Below are 21062 nucleotides of genomic sequence, written 5' to 3'. Positions count from 1 at the left end.
CATGCTGTCACGCTTGTGTTGTGTGTTCGATTCCGCGCCCGCCCGCAGCTGACAGGTTGCAGGAACGAAAGCCGCACAACCGCCCATGCTGTCACGCTGTGCTTTTTGATTGGCTGCTGGGACCGCCGATGTCCCGGCAACCAGTGACGTCACAGGTGCGGCACCTCCCCTCTTCCCGCCCGCTGTTTGAAATAACAAATCCACGTGTGTAGCAGCGGGCGGGAGTCGGGACTCAGGAGTCCAAGAAGAAAAAAAAAAGAAGAGGAGCAGAAGCCGGCTACAGCGGAGGCAAGTGTTGCACAACGCTGATGGGGACACAATGGGGAACGCTGACATTGCTGTGCTGCGCTGATGGGGACACAAGCTGCTGAGGACACATACTGATGGGGATATTGCTGTGCTGCTGGGGACACTGCTGATGGGGACTTTGCTGTGCTGATGGGGACATTGCTGTTCTGATGGGGACACCGTTGATGAGGACACGGGTGTCCCCATCAATGGTGTCCCCATCAGCACAGCAATGTCCCCATCAGAGGTGTCCCCATCAGCGATGATGGGCACACTGCTGATGGGGACAATTCTGTTCTGATGGGGACATTGCTGGGGACACCGCTGTTTGGCACACTGCTGATGGGGACATGGGTGTCCACATCAATGGTGTCCCCATCAGGATAGCAATGTCCCCATCAGCGGTAACCCCATAATCGATGTCCCCATCAGCACAGCAATGTCCCCATCAGAGGTGTCCCCATCAGCGGTGATGGGGACACATGCTGCTGGGGACACCGCTGACAGGGACATTGCTGTGCTGATGGGGATGTTGCGGTGGACACTGCTGATGGGGACATTGCTGTTCTGATGGGACATTGCTGGGGACACCGCTGATGGGGACATGGGTATCCCCATCAGCGGTGACCCATCATCGGTTTCCACATCAGCACAGCGGCGTCCCCATCAGCAATGATGGGGACGCTGCTAATGTGGAAACTGCTGATGTGAACATTGCTGTGCTGATGGGGACATTGCTGAGGACACCGCTGATTGGCACACTGCTGATGGGGACAAAGGTGTCCCCATCAATGGTGTCCCCATCAGTACAGCAATGTCCCCATCAGCGTCCCCATTCTGATGGGGACATTGCTGTTCTGATGGGGACACCACTGATAGGGACACGGGTGTCCCCATCAACCGCGTCCCCAAAGGCAGTGTCCCCATCAGTGGTGTCCCCATCAGCTGCTAATGGGGACTCCGCTGATGGGGACATTGCTGTTCTGATGGGGACATCATTAATGGGGACATTGCTGTGCTGATGCTGACATTGCTGTTCTGATGGGGACATTGCTGTGCTGATGGGGACACCGCTGATGGGGACATTGCTGTGCTGATGGGGACACCGCTGATGGGGACATTGCTGTGCTGATGGGGACAACGCTGATAGGGACACGGGTGTCCCCATCAATGGTGTCCCCATCAGTGGTGTCCCCATCAGCACAGCAATGTCCCCAACAGCAGCGTCCCCATCAGTGGTGTCCCCATCAGCACAGCAATGTCCCCAACAGCAGCGTCCCCATCAGTGGGTGTCCCCATGATGGGAATATTGTTTTTCTGATGGGAATATTGTTTTTTTGATGGGAATATTTTTTTTTTTATGGGAATATTGCTTTTCTGATGGGGACATTGCTGTTCTGATTTGGCCATTGCTGTTCTGATGGGGACACCGCTGATAGGGACACGGGTGTCCCCATCAATGGTGTCCCCATCAGCCGCGTCCCCAACAGCAGTGTCCCCATCAGTGGTGGCCCCTATCAGCTGCTAATGGGGACTCCGCTGATGGGGACATTGCTGTTCTGATGGGGACATCGTTGATGGGGACATTGCTGTGCTTAAGGGTGACACGGCTGATGGGGACATTGCTGTGCTGATGCTGACATTGCTGTGCTGATGCTGACATTGCTGTGCTGATGGGGACATTGCTGTGCTGATGGGGACATTGTTGTGCTGATGCTGACATTGCTGTGCTGATGCTGACATTGCTGTGCTGATGCTGACATTGCTGTGCTGATGGGGACATTGCTGTGCTGATGGGGACATTGCTGTGCTGATGGGGACATTGCTGTGCTGATGGGGACATTGCTGTGCTGATGGGGACATTGTTGTGCTGATGCTGACATTGCTGTGCTGATGCTGACATTGCTGTGCTGATGGGGACATTGCTGTGCTGATGGGGACATTGCTGTGCTGATGGGGACATTGTTGTGCTGATGCTGACATTGCTGTGCTGATGGGGACATTGCTGTGCTGATGGGGACATTGCTGTGCTGATGGGGACATTGCTGTGCTGATGGGGACATTGCTGTGCTGATGGGGACATTGTTGTGCTGATGCTGACATTGCTGTGCTGATGCTGACATTGCTGTGCTGATGCTGACATTGCTGTGCTGATGCTGACATTGCTGTGCTGATGGGGACATTGCTGTGCTGATGGGGACATTGCTGTGCTGATGGGGACATTGCTGTGCTGATGGGGACATTGCTGTGCTGATGGGGACATTGCTGTGCTGATGGGGACATTTTTGTGCTGATGGGGACACCGCTGATAGGGACACGGGTGTCTTTGCGTTGTTTTGCTAAAGTTTTTTCTCTTTTGTTCTCAGTCATATCATGCTGATTACAAAAACGATCCATGTAAAATATATACATTTAATTTAATACATAACTGATTTTTTTTTCCGGCCCCCGAATACTTGTAAAATCTTCAATGTGGCCCTCCTGTTGAAAAGTTTGGAGACCCCTGGATTATGGGGAGGTAGAGACACTGTCCATGTTTTTATGTGCTTTAGCTTAATTAGCTATGGAGGTATGATGTATGTAAGTGCTCAGTACTACGTAGGATGGGTGTAAAGAGGAATGTTAAACAGATAGGAGAGGTACACTAATGGCTATGCTTGGGATATACTAATAAGATAACCGATGTTGGAGTTCTGGTCCGTTCCATCGCTCGGGTAAAGGGGGGGGGGGGGGGAGTGGGTTTTAGTTGGGTAGGGAGGGTTGGTTCTATGTTCATTTCATTGTAATGGATTGAAATGTGGTTTGTACATGGTAAACTGTGTAACTTGATTACTTGATCTTATGTGTATTTTATGATATGACTGCTGACATATTGCATACCCATGGAAGTAATTCTTTGGCCGATCATGTAATGATATGATCCTATTGTTATCGAATGTTGTATGTATACTGTGCAGGCTATTTTCTTTCTTGGTATTTTTGTGATTTTCAAAAAAATGTCAAATAAAGATTATCTGATAAAAAAAAAAATACTGATGACCTATCCTTAAGATAGGTCATTATTATCTGATCGGTGGGGGTCCATCTCCTGCTGCCCCTGCCAATCAGGTACTAGAAGGTAGAACACTGCAGTCTCTTCTTCTGCCTGTTTCGTCACATCTATCATTCATACAGCCTTTGTGCATCTCAGTCCAATTGAAGTGAAAAGGACGGAGTTGCAATACCAGTCACAGCCACTATATAATGTACAGCATCGCGCTTGGTACAGAATGAGGAGGCCACAGAGCTCATCTGGAGGCTGCAGCCTCTTCCAACAGCTGACTGGTGAGGATGCTGGAAGTCAGACTCCCACCAATCAGATACTGATGATCTATCCTGGTCATCAATAATGCAAGTCCTGAACAACCCAGGCAGTAGAAATGATGGGCTATTCAGCTTCATGCCACAACAAAAAGTAAGCAACCCAGATTTCACATCCATTGTTCCCCGCTTGAAGTAGAATTTGCATTTAAAACATGCAAAGACCAGTGACAATTGGCAGATCACGTGCGTGGCACCATGTGCTTACCTACCTTGTATGGAAGGACACCAGCCACGAATGCTCGTCCATAGATCTTTGTGATCGATCCTCGATCTGTCAAGTTAATTGGCTTCAAGTATTTGACAGGGGAAACCCTGACTAAGATTTCTCCTCCACCACGAGGGTAGTAACCCCTAGGGGAATAAAAAAAATATATATAAAAAATGTGCATGCGTTAAAAAGGATGAGCACAAGAAATGTGAGAAACTGATTTTGGACACATTTGTGCAAAGTTCATTTATTTCAGTAATGCAACTTAAAAGGTGAAACTAACATACGAGAGACTCATTACATGGAAAGCGAGATATTTCAAGACTTTATTTGGTATAATTTGGATGATTAAGGCTTATAGCTTATGAAACCCCAAAGTCCCAATTTTGAGGTACCCTTTGCTCAGGGGGTATGGATTAATTAGCTGAGTAGAGTGTGACACTTTGAGCCTAGAATATTGAACCTTTTCACAAAATTCGAATTTTAAGCTGCATTAATGCAATTCCTTTTCATTTGTATTACTGAAATAAATGGACTTTTGCACGATATTCTAATTTTTCGAGTTTCACCTGTATTGGTGACATATCGCTAGGCTATCCAAGCAATGTCAGATAGGAACTGGTTCCAGAGGTGGGACCCGCACCTATCTACCGGATGGTCCCCCGAAAGTGAATGAGAGTGCAGAGCGCATGCACGCGTGCTGTCCATTCACTCTCATGGGAGTTCCGAAAATAGCTGAGCGAGAGAGCGCTTGATTTTTTCAGAATTCCCTTAGAAGTGAATAAAGAGAGCACAACGGATGCACTTTCCCAGTCACCTCTATGGGACTGCTGGAAATATCTGAGCCAGTGCTCAGAAGTCCTACCTCCAAGAATGGAGGGTGGCTGTGCTTGTGCAGTGCGCTCTCATTCACCTTGGGGAGCCCATTGGGGAGATAGGAATTAACCTTGGGGAGCCCCTTGGTGGCCTATCCTAAAGATATATGCCATCAATGTATGAGGTGAGACAACTCCTTTAATATTTTTTATATATACAAAAAGGATAAAAACTTTCACACTAGCGTTATTCTTTTCCGGTATTGAAATCCGGTAAAGTGTCTCCATACCGGAAGAAAACACATCAGTTTTGTCCCAATGCATTCTGTATAGAAAGCAATCCGTTCAGTATGCACCAGGACGTCTTCCGTTCCGTCCCTTGTACAGTATTTGACCAGACAAAATACTGCAGCATGCTGCGGTATTTTTTCGTGCCACAATCCCAGAACACTACTGCACTTGCCAGCATTAATTTCCATTGAAATGTATTAATGCCGGATCCAGTACCAAGTGTTCCGGAAATTGCCGGATCTGGTTTTCCAGTCTGCGCATGCGGAGTTCTTTCTAGCTTTAAAAAAAAAATTACCAGATCCGTTATTCTGGATGATACCTGAAAGACGGATCTAGTATCTCAATGCAAAAGTCTAATGGATCTAGAAAAAAAAAAAGATATCCGTTTGCATACAGATTTCCGGATTTGGCAGGCAGTTGCGGCAACGGAACTGCCTGCCGGATTCTGCTAATGCTAGTGTGAAAGTACCCATAGACATGCAACATTTTCTGATGTCATATGTATCTCAGCTAAGAGAGAACAAGTGTCTAACTAGCCTCAAATCATGCCAAACTTATCCTGCCACATACATCTTTTTGATAAATTTGTGCCGTTTCTGCCATCATGCACTTAATGACACTATATCTTCAACTCCCCCATGTCTTTTTCTTTTCCTACAAATTAAACCAAAAAGTCCCTAAAAAACACGGGAGAGTGAAAGAAGGAAGAGGGGTATGACCCTTAATAGTTGCCATAGACAAAAAGGGCTTTCTATTAGATGTGAGCGCCCTCTAGTGGCTGCTAGCATGTTTTACTTTCAAAGTCAGAGAGTGAAGGTAAAGCAGTATGCCACAGGGAAATAGGTAAGTACTTATGCAGTACTGTGTGGCTGGCATGGTCTGGGGGGACTGTACCGGTTCTATTTAAGCAACTTAAAGGAGCAATCCAGGAATGACTATTACTGCGTCATGCCTAGACTAGGACTGGTATACACACTTAGTGTTCTTTGACTCCATGGTATCATGCACCGCCAGATCATGTTTTGCACTTAGCATAACATACTGCATATGTTTTAAGCAGATTTTTTCTTTAAAGGGAATTTCCAGCTAAGAAACGTCTGCCATAGTCATAGGTTCACCTCTCCAGAGAGGAGGAGACAAGGTGGACGTACAAGTTCTATCCATTTTAGATATTTCAATGCAGATGGTAGTGTGCATGCTTGGCCACCTCGTCTCTGATAGGGGACCTCCATTACCTCCATTCTCCTGGACAGTGGGAGACCCAGACAAGGTACCCCCGCCTATCAGACATTCACAGTACCTATGGATATGAGAATACCCTATTAAGTTTTACTGTGGCTCTTGGGAGTGGTATCATCTGATAATGTGGCCCCTCTGGACCAGAAGAGGTTGTGCACTAATTAAAAGGGGTTTCTACACTTTTTAACTGATGGCCATACCCTCTGGATAGGTCTTGGTAAGCTGAAGAAGGCAACGGCACTCACAGGAGTGATGGTGCATTCTCAAACAGCTGATCAGAGGAGGTCCTGGGTACTAGACCCCCACAAATCAGATACTGCTTAGGATGCCTTCACATGACCGCATAAATTTTGTTGTCTGCAAAACTCAGATCCGCAAAAAAATACAGATGACGTCCGTGTTGCATCTGTTTTTGTGCAAACCCATTATAACAAATGCCTAGTCTTAGAAATGAAATAAATGGACGGCACTAGCAACAAATGGGATATATGGATCTTATTTATTAAGTTATAAGGATAAGAGAAATTTAAAAGACCACCTGGTATTTTACATTTCTCTTATCCTTATAACTTAATAAATAAGATCCATATATCCCATTTGTTGCTAGTGCCGTCCATTTATTTCATTTCTAATTTTACTACCCTGAAGCTTTGGGTTAGCTTCCTCGGACTGAGCACAGCCCCAATTCTACTACTAGAAGTGAGCCACCATAACTGTACATTTTAAATGCCTATTCTTCTCCACAAAACGGACAAGAATAAGACATGTTCTATCTTTTTTGCAGGGCTGCAGAACGGACATGCAGATGCAGATAGCACACGGTGTGCTGTCTACATTTTTTGCAGCCCTACTGAAATTAATGGGTCCGCATCCATTCCGCAAAAAATGTGGATCGGAAGTGGCGCAAAAATACAGTCGTGTGAATGGGGCCTTAGAGTCAGAAAACCCCTTTAATAAATATCAGTTATTGGTCAAATCTGTCTTACTCATATCTTCTCACCTTCTCCTGATGTCACAATCTAATTTAAAGGAGAAATGTTCAGCCATCGGCTTGAAAACCTGAAGCAGAAAAAAAAACAAGTAAACATCAATGAATGAAATAAAATCTAGGATAGATTTTCAGATACAGAGGATTTAGCCTCACGTATACCACAGTGTGCCGTACAGTTGTACGTGTCTCACCTTAATTCCCTTTGTTTAGGCATAGATCATTGCCATTGTAGCTTTACATAAGAGCAGTGATTGGCTGCAGCGGTCAGGCGGACATCATCGCTGCAGGGTGCTGCACACTTTAAAGCCACAGCACTTACCAGTTTTTATGGCATTTCACCCTCCCACGAGCGTCATGAAACTGGCCGTGTGCACTTCGTTTGCGGATGCAGACCTATTGACTTGAATGGCCGTAATTGGCGGATTGTGGACCCAAAGATAGAACATGTTGTATCTTTTTGTGGTGCGGAGATACAGATCGGAAGCCCATGGAAGCGCTTCGTAGTGCTTCCGATCCGTGCCTCAGCTCCGCAAAAGATAGGGGAAGTCCCATCTTCGGTCGTATGTTGCGGATGGCAGACCCATTCAAGTCAAGGGGTCCGCATCCGCAAACGGAGTGCACGCGGCCCGTGACCTGCTGTTTGCGAGCCACAGTACGGGCACCACGGCCATGTGCATGAGCCCTGACTCTGACAATCCTTTCAAACAGAACCTGCCATCCAAGCTGTAATGGAGCCTCTGTTTTAGCACCCTACATTGTGCCATTCCTCTGGTAATCCTTCTAGAAATGTACAAATAAAATGACAACACGGTTATGAGTTGCGAATCTGTCCCTACACAGTCTGACAATGCCCCGTCAGTGCTTACCCTGCGGGGATACACCCCTTTGGTAAAGAGAACGATAACGGCCAGTCATAAGTTTTAAAAGCTTCAAACAGGAATAACAGAGGAATGACACGTCACACAATGCAGAGTTCTGTTTTATGGGGAATATAGGTATTTACGAAAACAGACATGTCAGGAGAGGTGACGGGTTCAGTGAAGAGGGGTTGTCAAAGACTGCACAAAATCTAGCTGGTGGGGGAGTTCGGGGAATGCCGTAGAAAACAAAGACCCATTAGTTACCCGGTAAATCCCCTGTAGTATAGTTTGAAGGTGATGTGACTTTAGTGGATTGCTGCTAGAGCCTGTTCAAGGACATCCTTATTGTGTAAGAGGGCGCACATCTGAAATAAGAGGGCGAAGACGCTTTCAGATCTGATCAATTAACCCTTTACCACACAATGCCGTACGTCATTGGCGTTAAGGGGATGTATGGATCGGGAGCACGAGCCCGGTCCATGTACAGAAGGCACCCAGGTATAATGAACGGAATCAGGGTTAACACCCTGGTCATTTAACCCCTCAGATGCTACGGTCAATAGTGACCACAACATCTGAGCAGTTAGACCCCTTTCTCTGTCCTGCGATTGGTGCACCTGTGGCAAAATTACAGGGCCCCAATCGGTCAGTATGACAACCTAGGGCCTTTTGAATGTTCCCAAGCTTTTGATAGTGAGCTGCTTGCAAATCTGGTACAGCCTGACAGGCAGCCTGTAAAAATCTCATACATTGCAATACTATTTCATTGCAGTGTATGGTACAAGCAATCCGATCGCATAGTCAAGTCCCAAAGGGGACGAAAAATGACAGTAATAAAACAAAAAATGCGGCCAAAAATGTCCAAAGTATTAAATGTAAAAATATTTTTCCTATGTGTTGAATGCCATATCAGAAAAAAAATTAATAAAATAAAAATGCGCTGTTCCCATTTTCTGATCACCTCTAAAACCCCCCCACCAAAAAAATAGAATAGAAAGTCAAAAAGTCCCTCAAAATGGTACCAATAAAAACTAATACAGCTCTGTAGACGGAAACATAAAAAAGGTTACAGCTGTCAGAATAGAGCAATACAGAAACTTATTTTATCAAATGTTTTTTTTTTTTTAAGTAGTAAAACTAAATCAAAACTACATACATTTGGTAACGCTGTAAATCGTATTTACCCACAAAATAAGATTGTCATGGCAATTTTAACACATATTGAACACCATAATAACAAAAACTTGCAATTTTTTCTTCCTGTACAAGATAAGGTGAATGAAAAAATACAATTAGTTTGACAAAAAAAAAAGCCCTCATATGGCTATATGAATGGAAAATGTAAAAGGTTGTGGCTTTTGGAAAGTGGGGATGAAAAAACAAAAACGCAAAAACAAAAATTGTCCGGGTGCTTAAAGGGGTTGTCCGGGTGTTTTTTTTTTTTTTTTTTATTGATGAGCTATCCTCAGGATAGGTCATCAATATCAGATCGGCGGGGGTCCAACACCTGGCACCCCTGCCAATCAGCTGCATGAGGAGACAGCGTGCGCAGCGCTCACATGCCAGCTCCCTTCCTGTCCGGTACTTTCCCATAGACATACAGCAATGAGCAGGAAAAGAGACGGCAAGTGCGCGCCGTCTCTTCATGCAGCTGATCGGCGGAGTGCCGGGTGTCGGACCCCCGATGATCTGATATTGATGACCTATCCTGAGGATAGCTCATCAACAGAAAAAGCCTGAACAACCTCTTTAAGTGGTTAAATTATTAGTTTACATGCATGAGCAATGCTACAAATTTAGGATGCATACAAACCATAGTGGTATAATCAATCTGTGGGGCCATCTCTGCATTTGTGCCACCTTTAAAGATCAGTTCAGAAGGTGCTTCAGCAAAGAGGACGCAAGGAAGGGAGACCTGAAGTAATAAGCACACACTCCTACAAAGACAAGAGATGGAAGAAGTTAGTAGTAAAGCAGTTCAAGAGCTTGTCTCATCAGACATTGGTGGTACATTGCTAGAATAGGCCACCAATGGCTGAGGAGCCTGACCCAACCAACGACTGCTGAGTCTGACCCTTGCCACTTGCCAGAGCAATGTGGCAGTGCTGCCAGGAAAGCGCTATGCCACTTCATCTCCTGTTACAGGAAGTGGTCACAACCCCTTAAAAGGGTTCTCCAGGATTTCACTAATAATGACCTCCTCAGGATTGGTGGACATCCCTCGCCATACAGCTGTTTCAGCTCTGCCCATTGTGTAGCGCTACTCCAATTCACTTCAGTGGGAGCCAAGCTGCAGTAACCAGCCCCGTCCACTGTGTGGTGTAGTGCTGGAGGTATGTAATTATGGCTCGCCTAATACAGCTGATAAGCTGGGGAGCAAGGTGCCACACTTGTGCCGATCAGATAGTGGTGTCCTATCCTGATGATAGGCCATCAATAGTAAAATTCAACACCTTTCAAATTAAATACTACTAATAGGGAAACATTTTATAATTCTAGATTACCAATGCTTTAAATTGTTGGGAGGAAAAAAAAAACTGCTTACATACCCGGCAGTCTTTGTATCAGCAGTCAGAGAGCCCCCTTTTATTCTTCCTGGGGTAAAATTTATCTCTGTAGACCCAATTGAAGCATTTTCCAATTGGCCAGCACACAAATCTCGAACAGTTTCCAGTCCTGATAAATGTTGTGGCCTATGAAGAAATGGACAACAGATAAATACGGAAAGAGATGTGCAGGCTGATATCAGTCTCCGGCTATGTCCACAGGGGACATAAAATGCAGTGGAAAATCCGCAAAGAACCCAAGGCAAAATCCACATGGATCTGCATGCAATCTTTTTTGCAATTAGTCTTTAATAAAAAATGTCAGCAATTTTTGTGATACAGGGGTTAAACCTCAGTCTATTTGCAGCCTGTCACTAAGTCCAGTTGGCCCTTGTAGAGCTCTTATTTTTAACCTCATCAACACTCATTTAAGCAATATTCTTATCAGTTTGATAAAAGTTTAGCTATAATGAGTGTTTACAAGGTCAGGAGATTAGAGATAAGAGCTCTGCAAATAGACTGAAATTTGACCCCTGTATCACAGAAACTGCCAAAATGTTTTAATAAAGACCAATTGCAAAAAATATTTTTAGCCCAAAAGGAGTAAAATTTTTGCCAAATCTTTTGGTTCTTCTGAGAGATAAGCCACCACCAGAAGTGTCTGGCAGCTGCTTTCTCAGCTCTTCCCAAAGAATACACATTAAGTGTTACATGGTATTAGTACATGTGGGCCTTTGTATGACTTACCTGAGGCCGGGTGTGCTTCGTCCTGCTCTTATCTTTAACACTCGGACTCTAATTCCCAGAAGACAGCTCAGAGCAGTGCAGATACGCAGGATCTGACCCCCCTATAAAATGATCATCACCAAGAGAAGAAATATAGGTAACCTATTATAAATCTTACTTATTCCATCCTGACAGATCCTAAAGCTATGGATTATTACAGTTACATACAAGTACTCTGTCACTACACTTGTGTCACCTGGAATCAGGGCCTGTGAAAAGATGTTAGCCAGCTGCCAGAAGATCTTGGAAACTTTCAGAGCGGACTGTACATTTCATTAAATTTTATTTTTAAACTCCAACATATGTAAGGTTCTGTCCATGCTTTACTGGGTTTACAGATTCTTCGATCTTTTCCATTTGTCTAATAATGGGAGGGGATTGGCACTGACCTTTGCTTGTACTAAATGTAAATGTAAAGAGTAAATTACCGATACTAGTCCTCTGGGTCCCTGGGTTTTTACTCCTATGAGGAGGTTCTTAGAGATCGTAGAGTTAATATTCGGGAATGTACTCTGTATAGCCGATCTGAGCAGTAAGTATGAGAAGAAATGAGTTTGGGGGATGTTGTATTTCTGTGAGATTGCCTCGAACGACATCAGAACCCCCCGATCATACATATTTCCAAGGGTTCTGACCCCTTCCGCTTGCAACCTGTCCGCCCCCATGACCCCCTGCGGTAGCGATTGGTTGGCCCATAGAGGGATGTCCGAGATAACGTCTTTAATATATGACAGTGTCTTCGCCTCTTTCCATACCCTTTGAGCTAATTTGTGCAGCGGAAGTAATGGTTTCTGGAACTTGGGGGATAACTCCAGAACTGACAAAAGAGCGTAGCATCCCAGGTTACACTTTAAGAAGTATTCCGAAGTGGGTAGTTCCTCTGCTATATACCAGGATTTTATGAGTCTTAGCTGGCCTGCCAGGTAATATAAATCATAGTCCGGCAGGGCCATACCGCTCTCTGTTTTAGGCCGCTTTAGAGTGTCTAAGCTAAGTTTGGCTCGGGATCTACCCCAAACAAAAGCCCTTGACCAGGAGTCTGTTTCTTTGAACACCGATTTTAGTATATGTACCTCTGAATGTTGAAAATCATAAAGGGCCTTGGGAAGTATAATCATTTTAATTAAGTTGATACGCCCTGCCACCGAAATAGGCAGAGTCTTCCAGCTTTGAAACTTGTTCCTTATATAAATTGTTAGGGGTGAGATATTAAGTGACATGGCCTGAGTATGTCTTTTAGTAATATTTACTCCCAAGTATTTAAATGTGTCTACCACTTTTAGCCATTCTATATGGGAAGGACCTGTCCAATCTGCCCTACCCAGAGGCATGTATACTGATTTCTCCCAGTTAATTCTTAGGCCCGAGAATTCCCCAAACTCTTCCATCAAAGCCATCGCGTTGCGAAAAGACGTGTCAGGCGAGGACATATATAGAACCATATTGTCAGCATATAATCCTGTACGGGCCTCGCTCTCTCCCAAGATCACCCCTGTTATGTTGTTACTACTCTTCACCCTGATTGCCAGTGTCACGACTGCCAAAGCAAACAAAAGTGGTGACAATGTTAGAATCAGGTATTGATCACGGCACTCTATCTAGTACTGACTGGTTTTGGGTGCACGTCTTGGTGCGTTCCTTGCTCCACCTCTTGGAACAGGTAAGTATTTAACAATTTAGACAGCACTCCAATATTGATTAAATGCTTTTTATTAGCCGGACATAGTGGTCCTTTTTAGAACTGAGGCAACGTTTCGGGCAAAAGGCATGCCCTTCATCAGGCTGGTTACGTACACATGGGGGTGAATGGCCGGCAAACAAAAGTGGTGACAATGGGCAGCCCTGTCTTATGCCTCTATGAAGGGTGAAGCTGTCAGATAATTCCCCATTTGTCAGCAGTCTGCTTACCGGTCTACTATATAACATGTTGATCCATCTGAACTGTGGGCCGAACCCAAAGACCCGCAAGCAGCCAATCAGATAGGCCCATTCGATGGAATTGAATGGTCTGGTCCTGGTGGATCAGAGATAGGATTACCTGATTAAGACGAGTGGCCAAGTTAGGATTTTGTAGTCCACATTTAACAGGGCAATAGGCCCATAAGAGCTACAATCTAGGGGTTCTTTATCGGGTTTGAGTAAAAGTATTATAGTGGCTTCCATAAATGAATCTGGCAGATGCCCCTTCTCCAAGGCCGAGTGAAGGGTGGCTAGCAGTTGAGGAGCCAACACCTCTGCACATTTGACATATACTTTTTTGGGGAGCCCATCAGGTCCAGGAGACTTCCCATTATTAAGGTCTGATTGTCATGCCCTGCTCAGACTATGTGTGGAGGTGATTAGCAGCACGTGTCTAGTCATTTGTTTTGTTTTGGAGTCGTGCTAGATCCGCCTCCCTTCAGGTGCTCTGGGTGGGGTCGTTGGTTTAAATTACTCTCACTCCCAGGGTTCCGTGCGGGTTATAACTTCTGTCAGGCTGTGGAAGCAAGGAAGGAAGGATTGGCTGTTCCTGCTCAGATAAGATAAGTTGGTTTCTGATTTCTTTGGTTTGCTGTCTAGGCTGTTTGAGTGACGTCTGTCCCCTCCAGGTTCTGAGGGAGCAGGCTTCCCCTTTTTCCCTTTCACCATCTCAGGGATTCTAGGGTATTTTCAGCCCAGGCACGAGGACACATTATTCCCACCTTAAGGGTCTGAATGTGGGCTTAGCAGTATAGGGAGAGCTGTTAGGGATTTGCTAGGAGGTGACCTTATCCCCAGCTTCTCGCCTAGAAACTTGTTTGTTTAGTTATCTGTGTATCTTAGATCCTGTCTGCCGTGACACTGATATGGCCTGTGTTATTTCCTCCAGGGAGATTGGCTGATCTAATTGGGCACTTTGTAGTGTGGTAAGTTTAGGGAAAGTTATACCATCTAGATATGTGGCTGTGTTTCAGAAACTGTTATGCTGAGTCTACAGTCAGGTCCATAAATATTGGGACATCGACACAATTCTAACATTTTTGGCTCTATATACCACCACAATGGATTTGAGATGAAACAAATAAGATGTGCTTTAACTGCAGACTGTCAGCTTTAATTTGAGGGTATTTACATGCAAATCAGGTGAACGGTGTAGGAATTACAACAGTTTGCATATGTGCCTCCCACTTGTTAAGGGACCAAAAGTAATGGACATAATAATAATCATAAATCAAACTTTCACATTTTCAGACTTAGTTGCAAATCCTTTGCAGTCAATTACAGCCTGAAGTATGGAACGCATAGACATCACCAGATGCTGGGTTTCATCCCTGGTGATGCTCTGCCAGGCCTCTACTGCAACTGTCTTCAGTTCCTGCTTGTTCTTGGGGCATATTCCCTTCAGTTTTGTCTTCAGCAAGTGAAATGCATGCTCAATCGGATTCAGGTCAGGTGATTGACTTGGCCATTGCATAACATTCCACTTCTTTCCCTTAAAAAACTCTTTGGTTGCTTTTGCAGTATGCTTTGGGTCATTGTTCATCTGCACTGTGAAGCGCCGTCCAATGAGTTCTGAAGCATTTGGCTGAATATGAGCAGATAATATTGCCCGAAACACTTCAGAATTCATCCTGCTGCTTTTGTCAGCAGTCACATCATCAATAAATACAAGAGAACCAGTTCCATTGGCAGCCATACATGCCCACGTCATGACACTACCACCACCATGCTTCACTGATGAGGTGGTATGCTTAGGATCATGAGCAGTTCCTTTCCTTCTCCATACTCTTCTCTTCCCATCACTCTGGTACAAGTTGATCTTGGTCTCATCTGTCCATAGGATGTTGTTCCAGAACTGTGATGGCTTTTTTAGATGTCGTTTGGCAAACTCTAATCTGGCCTTCCTGTTTTTGAGGCTCACCAATGGTTTACATCTTGTGGTGAACCCTCTGTATTCACTTTGGTGAAGTCTTCTCTTGATTGTTGACTTTGACATACATACACCTACCTCCTGGAGAGTGTTCTTGATCTGGCCAACTGTTGTGAAGGGTGTTTTCTTCACCAGGGAAAGAATTCTTTGGTCATCCATCACAGTGGTTTTCCATGGTCTTCCGGGTCTTTTGGTGTTGCTGAGCTCACCGATGCGTTCTTTCTTTTTAAAAATGTTCCAAACAGTTGTTTTGGCCACGCTTAATGTTTTTGCTATCTCTCTGATTTGTTTGTTTAGTTTTTTCAGCCTAATGATGGCTTGCTTCACTGATAGTGACAGCTCTTTGGATCTCATCTTGAGAGTTGACAGCAACAGATTCCAAATGCAAATAGCACACTTGATATGAACTCTGAACCTTTAATCTGCTCATTGTAATTGGGATAATGAGGGAATAACACATACCTGGCCATGGAACAGCTGAGAAGCCAATTGTCCCATTACTTTAGGTTCCTTAACAAGTGGGAGGCACATATGCAAACTGTTGTAATTCCTACACCGTTTACCTGATTTGGATTTAATACCCTCAAATTAAAGCTGACAGTCTGCAGTTAAAGCACATCTTGTTTGTTTCATTTCAAATCCATTGTGGTGGTGTATAGAGCCAAAAATGTTAGAATTGTGTTGATGTCCCAATATTTATGGACCTGACTGTATATAGATCTTGATAAAATGTGTAAAAGTTCTAATGATGGATTCCTGTGTGCGAAGTTCCTGCCCTGCAGAGTTTCTAATTGCTAAAATTGCTGAAGAGGGCAAATCATGTCTAATTAGTTGAGCCAGTAGTTTGGCTGACTGGTTTCCTAACTCAAACGCTGTCTGTTTCATAAAGAAGAGTTTCCTATCCGCTTTATCTTTGAGGATAGCTAGGTAATGTCTACCCGCCTGGAGCCAAGCAATCCTGTTGGATTCAGTCGGGTGTCGGATATATTGCTGCTCCAGAGTGGTACACTGCCATTCAAGCTCCAGCTCCAAGCGTTTGGTATCGTTTTTTAATATAGGAGATGCTGGAATGTAGGCACCCGCGGAGGAACGCTTTCAAGGTGTCCCACACTAGAGTCAGGTTAGAGGAATCTTGCCAGTATGGGCCGAGGTGGGTCGCCAGGTGGGGGAGGTTTTGCTGGAACCCTGTGAGCCCTTTCCACCGCATATGCCTGAGAGAAATTTTTCTATAAGTTCGTCCGGTGAGTGTCCCTCTGCTCGTTCAGGCAAGCCAATAATTCTGATGTTGTTCCTACGGAGTCTGTTTTCTAGGTCATCTGCTTTCTGCCTCCAGGTCTCTGCTTTGGCATTAAGATCTGAAATAGACCTAGGGACAGTGGCCGTGGTGTCCTCTATGAGCGATATACGTTCTTCAGTGTGTTGAACTCTCTCTCGCAGATTATGCAGGTCTTGGCGCAGTAGTCTCAGATCAATCTTGACCTCATCTAATCTTGTATGCAGTGATGGCTTCTAGGACTTGGGTGGATACTTGTTTAAAAGTGATCTCTTCATTATTTTCCTCAGAGGGTATTATAGGGGCCATTACATCTGATGCAGTGCTTGCTATAGTATGAACGTTACGCTGTGGCAAAGGTGACCGCGTACCTTCTTCTGGTTGCCTGGCAAACTCTCGCAATTTTTCTGCGGCACTTTGTGTTTTTTGCGGCCCCATTGTTATATCGGGATATCAATCGGTATGCAGTATGTAGAGTTGAATCCAAGGCTCTGGGACACACAATATAATGTCTCTTATAGTGAGACTGATGTTAATGTGCTAGTATACAGTTCCAAGTGCGTCTTGGTCATTCATATATGACCCAACAGTCGGTATATATGTTAGGACAGTATGCTATTGTAACTCTGGTGGCTTAAAGGGGTTCTGCACTTTGTTTTAACTGATGATCTATCCTCTGGATAGATCATCAGCATCTGATCGGCGGGGGTCCAACACCTGGGACCCCCGCCGAACAGCTGTTTGAGAAGGCAGCGGCGCTCCAGCAGCGCCGCGGCCTTCTCACTGTTTACCGCCGGCCCAGTGATGTCACAACTAGTATTAACTAGCGTGGGCAGGGCTAATCTCTGTTCACTTGAATGGAGTTTAGCCCCGCCCTCACTAGTTCATACTAGTCGTGATGTCACTGGGCTGGCGGTAAACAGTGAGAAGGCCGCGGCACTGCTGGAGCGCCGCTGCCTTCTCAAACAGCTGATCGGCGGGGGTCCCGGTGGTCGGACCCCCGCCGATCAGATGCTGACGATCTATCCAGAGGATAGATCATCAGTTAAAACAAAGTGCAGAACCCCTTTAATCCAGGAGTTTATAGCTGTTGTGTGAAGTAGGGAGGTTTAGACAGTGGTGCAGACACAAGCGCCGTCCGCTAGCGGAGCTTCCTCCCTCCACCTCTCACTGCAGGGGAGCAGCTAAAATGCCCAACTGGCGGGAAACTGCAGGTGCCAGCGAGTGTGTTTGGACTGTTCTCTTCCCACAGGGTATCTCACCCTTCACTACCCGTTTCTCTCCTGTGCCTCTCTCTAAGTGCTGAGACCCCTACTGATCTCTAGAACGTGGGCAGAGAAGCGCTCGCTTAGCGCACTCTCGCCTCTCAGGACGGGCCTGTACTTTCTATTGGGTCCATCTCGTTTCCTGTCCTGCAGCAAGAAGAGAGAACGTACTAAGCGTTTTAGAGATAGGTGGACGTCTCAGAACTTAGACTCTCACCCATCTAAATGTTTGATATGTCCCTATAACATATTACGTTTTCTGAAAGCACAGTGACGCTTTAATCATTTTTTAGTCAAAAAATACCAGCTCCAGATATTGCAATGGGAACTATTAAAACACAAAAAAAATGCATTTCTTTGGAATGTTTTTTACGCTCTTTGTGCATTTTGTGGGTTAATGGTTGTGTTTGTTTTAAATCACAGCCTACTCTGGGTCTGGGGTTTTTGGTCCATTGGTTTGTGCTGCCCTGCTTGAAAAACTGCCAGTACTAGCGTGGGTTACATGTTTTATGGCTTTTCATGGGATACGCACTTTCCTATATAAAAACGACGCATGCCACAAAATGCCAGCTGCTCAAACACACTATTTGACGCATTACAGCACAAGGAGGCTACGAATTACGCTGTTGTAAAGTCGTCGTTTTTGGATTTTTTTTTTTTTTTTTTTTTAAGGTGCCAGGAGTCAGACCCCCCCACAGATCTTGATAGCCTGTCCTAAGGATATGGCATCAATATCATGAAACCTGCCAACCCCTTTAGGATGTAAAGGCTCCCGCCTTCCCCACCCAGCTCTTGTGCTGGACATATCTCTTCCTACACGTGTATAGGGGGCGGGATGTGAGTCACAAGGTGGTCAGAAGCCAGCGGGGAGCGTGCCACCCATCAGACACATCCCCAGCCAATTACACTGGATGGAGCCAAGTGTATAATATAGGCCAAAATATATATTTTCCTTTGGGTTTGACATCTGCACAAAATGGCGAGTTGTTAGTAACAGAAAAACTAAGATGGCGCCCTCACCCCCTCCATAATGCTGCCATCCACATCCACGGGTCCAGCCTCTTCTGCCATTGTCCTGAGATGTGCCGCTGATGCTCCAGGAGAGATATCTGCAGATGGAATGGGAAATGTCAGGAGATAACAGCGCAGTCCTCAGGCTTTTACCTGTGCGGCCCTCACTGGTCCTGGAATGATGTGACGGCAGAGGTAGGTCTGGGACAAAGCGTCCGTTATTCAATCACATGTCACTGCTGCACCCCAAAAATGGGGCTAAATCGCACCCCCATCATCTGGTGTGACTGACAGCTGTGGAAAACGTTACTAGGAAATATAGTAATACAATACAAATGGTGTGGTTGAATGAAGATGTATGTCACCATAACCTGGCCGTCACAGCATGCTGGGCGTTACAGAGCGGATCATATTCATACACCCAAAGTCCATACGTGTTCGTACAGTCAGATCTGTCAGAGAATGCTGGGAGGTAGTAAAAAAAAAACAGCTGAAAAGTTTAACCTAGCAGACCTCAGATAGATGAAATACACTCATGGCTCATACATACACAGCCATGTCCCAGCATGCTGGGAGTTGTAGTTACACAAGCGTCACAGGTTGTAGATCTTAAGTATATGAAAACTGCAATACTCATACATAGTGTTGAGCGAACTTCTGTTTTAAGTTCGGCGTCTAAAGTTCGGCTTCCGGTTAGCGGAGAATCCCGATATGGATTCCGAATTCAGTTGTGGTCCGTGGTAGCGGAATCAATAATGGCCGATTATTGATTCCGCTACCACGGACCACAACGGAATTCGGAATCCATATCGTGATTCTCCACTAACCGGAAGCCGAACTTTAGACGCCGAACTTAAAACAGAAGTTCGCTCAACACTACTCATACACTTATGAGCGTACATACTCATATGACCAAGCCAGAGCATGCTGGGAGTTGTAGATTTACAACAGCCGCAGATTGATGATATACATACACTAAGGGCTCAACCAGTGTCGGACTGGGGTACCTAGGGCGCACCAGTAAAATGTAGACTGGGGGCCCACCGTACAGATACATTCAAATCTAATAAATAATCTAACATGCTTTTTATATGCTAAAAATATATTTTTTTCTTATATGAACATGGGCTGGTTGAGGTGCTGTACATTGAATATATGTATGTAGTGCAGTAAGTCTACTGTGTTATGTGCCACTTGTGCAGGGGGTGGGAGACTAGGGGCCCACGGGGGATTCACCTGCACCCCTGTGGGCCAGTCCGAGTCTGGGCTCAACATACACAACCAAGACAGAGCATGCTGGGAGTTGTAGTTTTAAAAGAGTCACAGCTTACAGATCACAGATATATGAACACACACTCAGGGCTCATACATACGCCTACAGCCTGGGTTGTCAGGGCATGTTGGGAGTTGTAGTCACAGCTTGCAGATCACAGATATATGAACACACACACTCAGGGCTCATACATACGCCTACAGCCTGGGTTGTCAGGGCATGTTGGGAGTTGTAGTCACAGCTTGCAGATCACAGATATATGAACACACACACTCAGGGCTCATACATACGCCTACAGCCTGGGTTGTCAGGGAATGTTGGGAGTTGTAGTCACAGCTTGCAGATCACACATATATGAAGATACAGCCAGGGCTCAGACATACTCCCACACCCCTGTAGTGACACACCCTCCCTAGGGATCCAGCAGTCAGCCTCACCACAGCCCCGAGCCGCTCCTGACACACGCAGGGCCCGCCCCTTCCTGTCAGCCACTTAACCCTGTCATCACCGGAGGGGTGCCGAGCACCCGCTGTATTATATCAGCTGACAAATATCGACACTAAATTCGAGCTGCATCAACTAAAAAGTGCACAGGAATGATAGCATTAAAGCTGAGGTGACCGGAGAGGACGAGTTTAACCTCTCAGTAGAATTAATACAAAACACGGACGGCCGTGTCTGACTGCACGAAAGACAAACTGCGGCGCCTTCACTATTTAATAATACGCGCTTATTAGTCACGACCGTAGATAACCAGAAACATGGCGGACATTGCCCTGGACAGCGACATATTGGAGGAAGACACCGCCTACTTCTCAGGCTCGTGTGCCTGTAAGCCCCGCCCTAAACCCTGACAGCCAGGCAGGCGTTTATCTCGGCAATGATTGGCTGCTGGCCTCGCACGCCTCTCTCCCTCCCCCTTCTCCTTGGCATTGACACATTGTTTCCCCTGCTCTCCGCTGAT

The 21062-nt window shown here is 45.5% G+C and overlaps 1 protein-coding gene across 5 annotated transcripts in view; it reads right to left on the bottom strand.

The window, feature by feature from the left end:
• RTCA (RNA 3'-terminal phosphate cyclase) overlaps nucleotides 1-20575 on the bottom strand; it is a 31010-nt gene extending 10435 nt beyond the window's left edge. Inside the window, exons 1-8 of one of the 5 annotated variants that reach the window (XM_040408151.1) lie at nucleotides 20243-20275; nucleotides 20109-20151; nucleotides 18835-18925; nucleotides 11349-11449; nucleotides 10605-10748; nucleotides 9869-9992; nucleotides 7205-7263; nucleotides 3861-4002 (exon numbers count right to left, since the gene is read on the bottom strand). In XM_040408151.1, the coding sequence (XP_040264085.1) occupies nucleotides 3861-4002; nucleotides 7205-7263; nucleotides 9869-9992; nucleotides 10605-10748; nucleotides 11349-11449; nucleotides 18835-18885 (621 nt within the window). In that variant the 5' untranslated portion in view covers nucleotides 18886-18925; nucleotides 20109-20151; nucleotides 20243-20275. Of the gene's footprint in view, nucleotides 1-3860; nucleotides 4003-7204; nucleotides 7264-9868; nucleotides 9993-10604; nucleotides 10749-11348; nucleotides 11450-18834; nucleotides 18926-20108; nucleotides 20152-20198; nucleotides 20277-20448 lie in introns of those variants that run through there. The other 4 variants (XM_040408147.1, XM_040408148.1, XM_040408146.1 and 1 more) reach the window with 4 other exon arrangements.
• Between the last annotated feature and the right edge of the window lie 487 nt (nucleotides 20576-21062).

This window comes from Bufo bufo, chromosome 9 (genome assembly GCF_905171765.1).
Source record: "Bufo bufo chromosome 9, aBufBuf1.1, whole genome shotgun sequence".
Classification (NCBI taxonomy): domain Eukaryota; kingdom Metazoa; phylum Chordata; class Amphibia; order Anura; family Bufonidae; genus Bufo; species Bufo bufo.
This window is presented reverse-complemented; position numbering and strand designations above follow the sequence as displayed.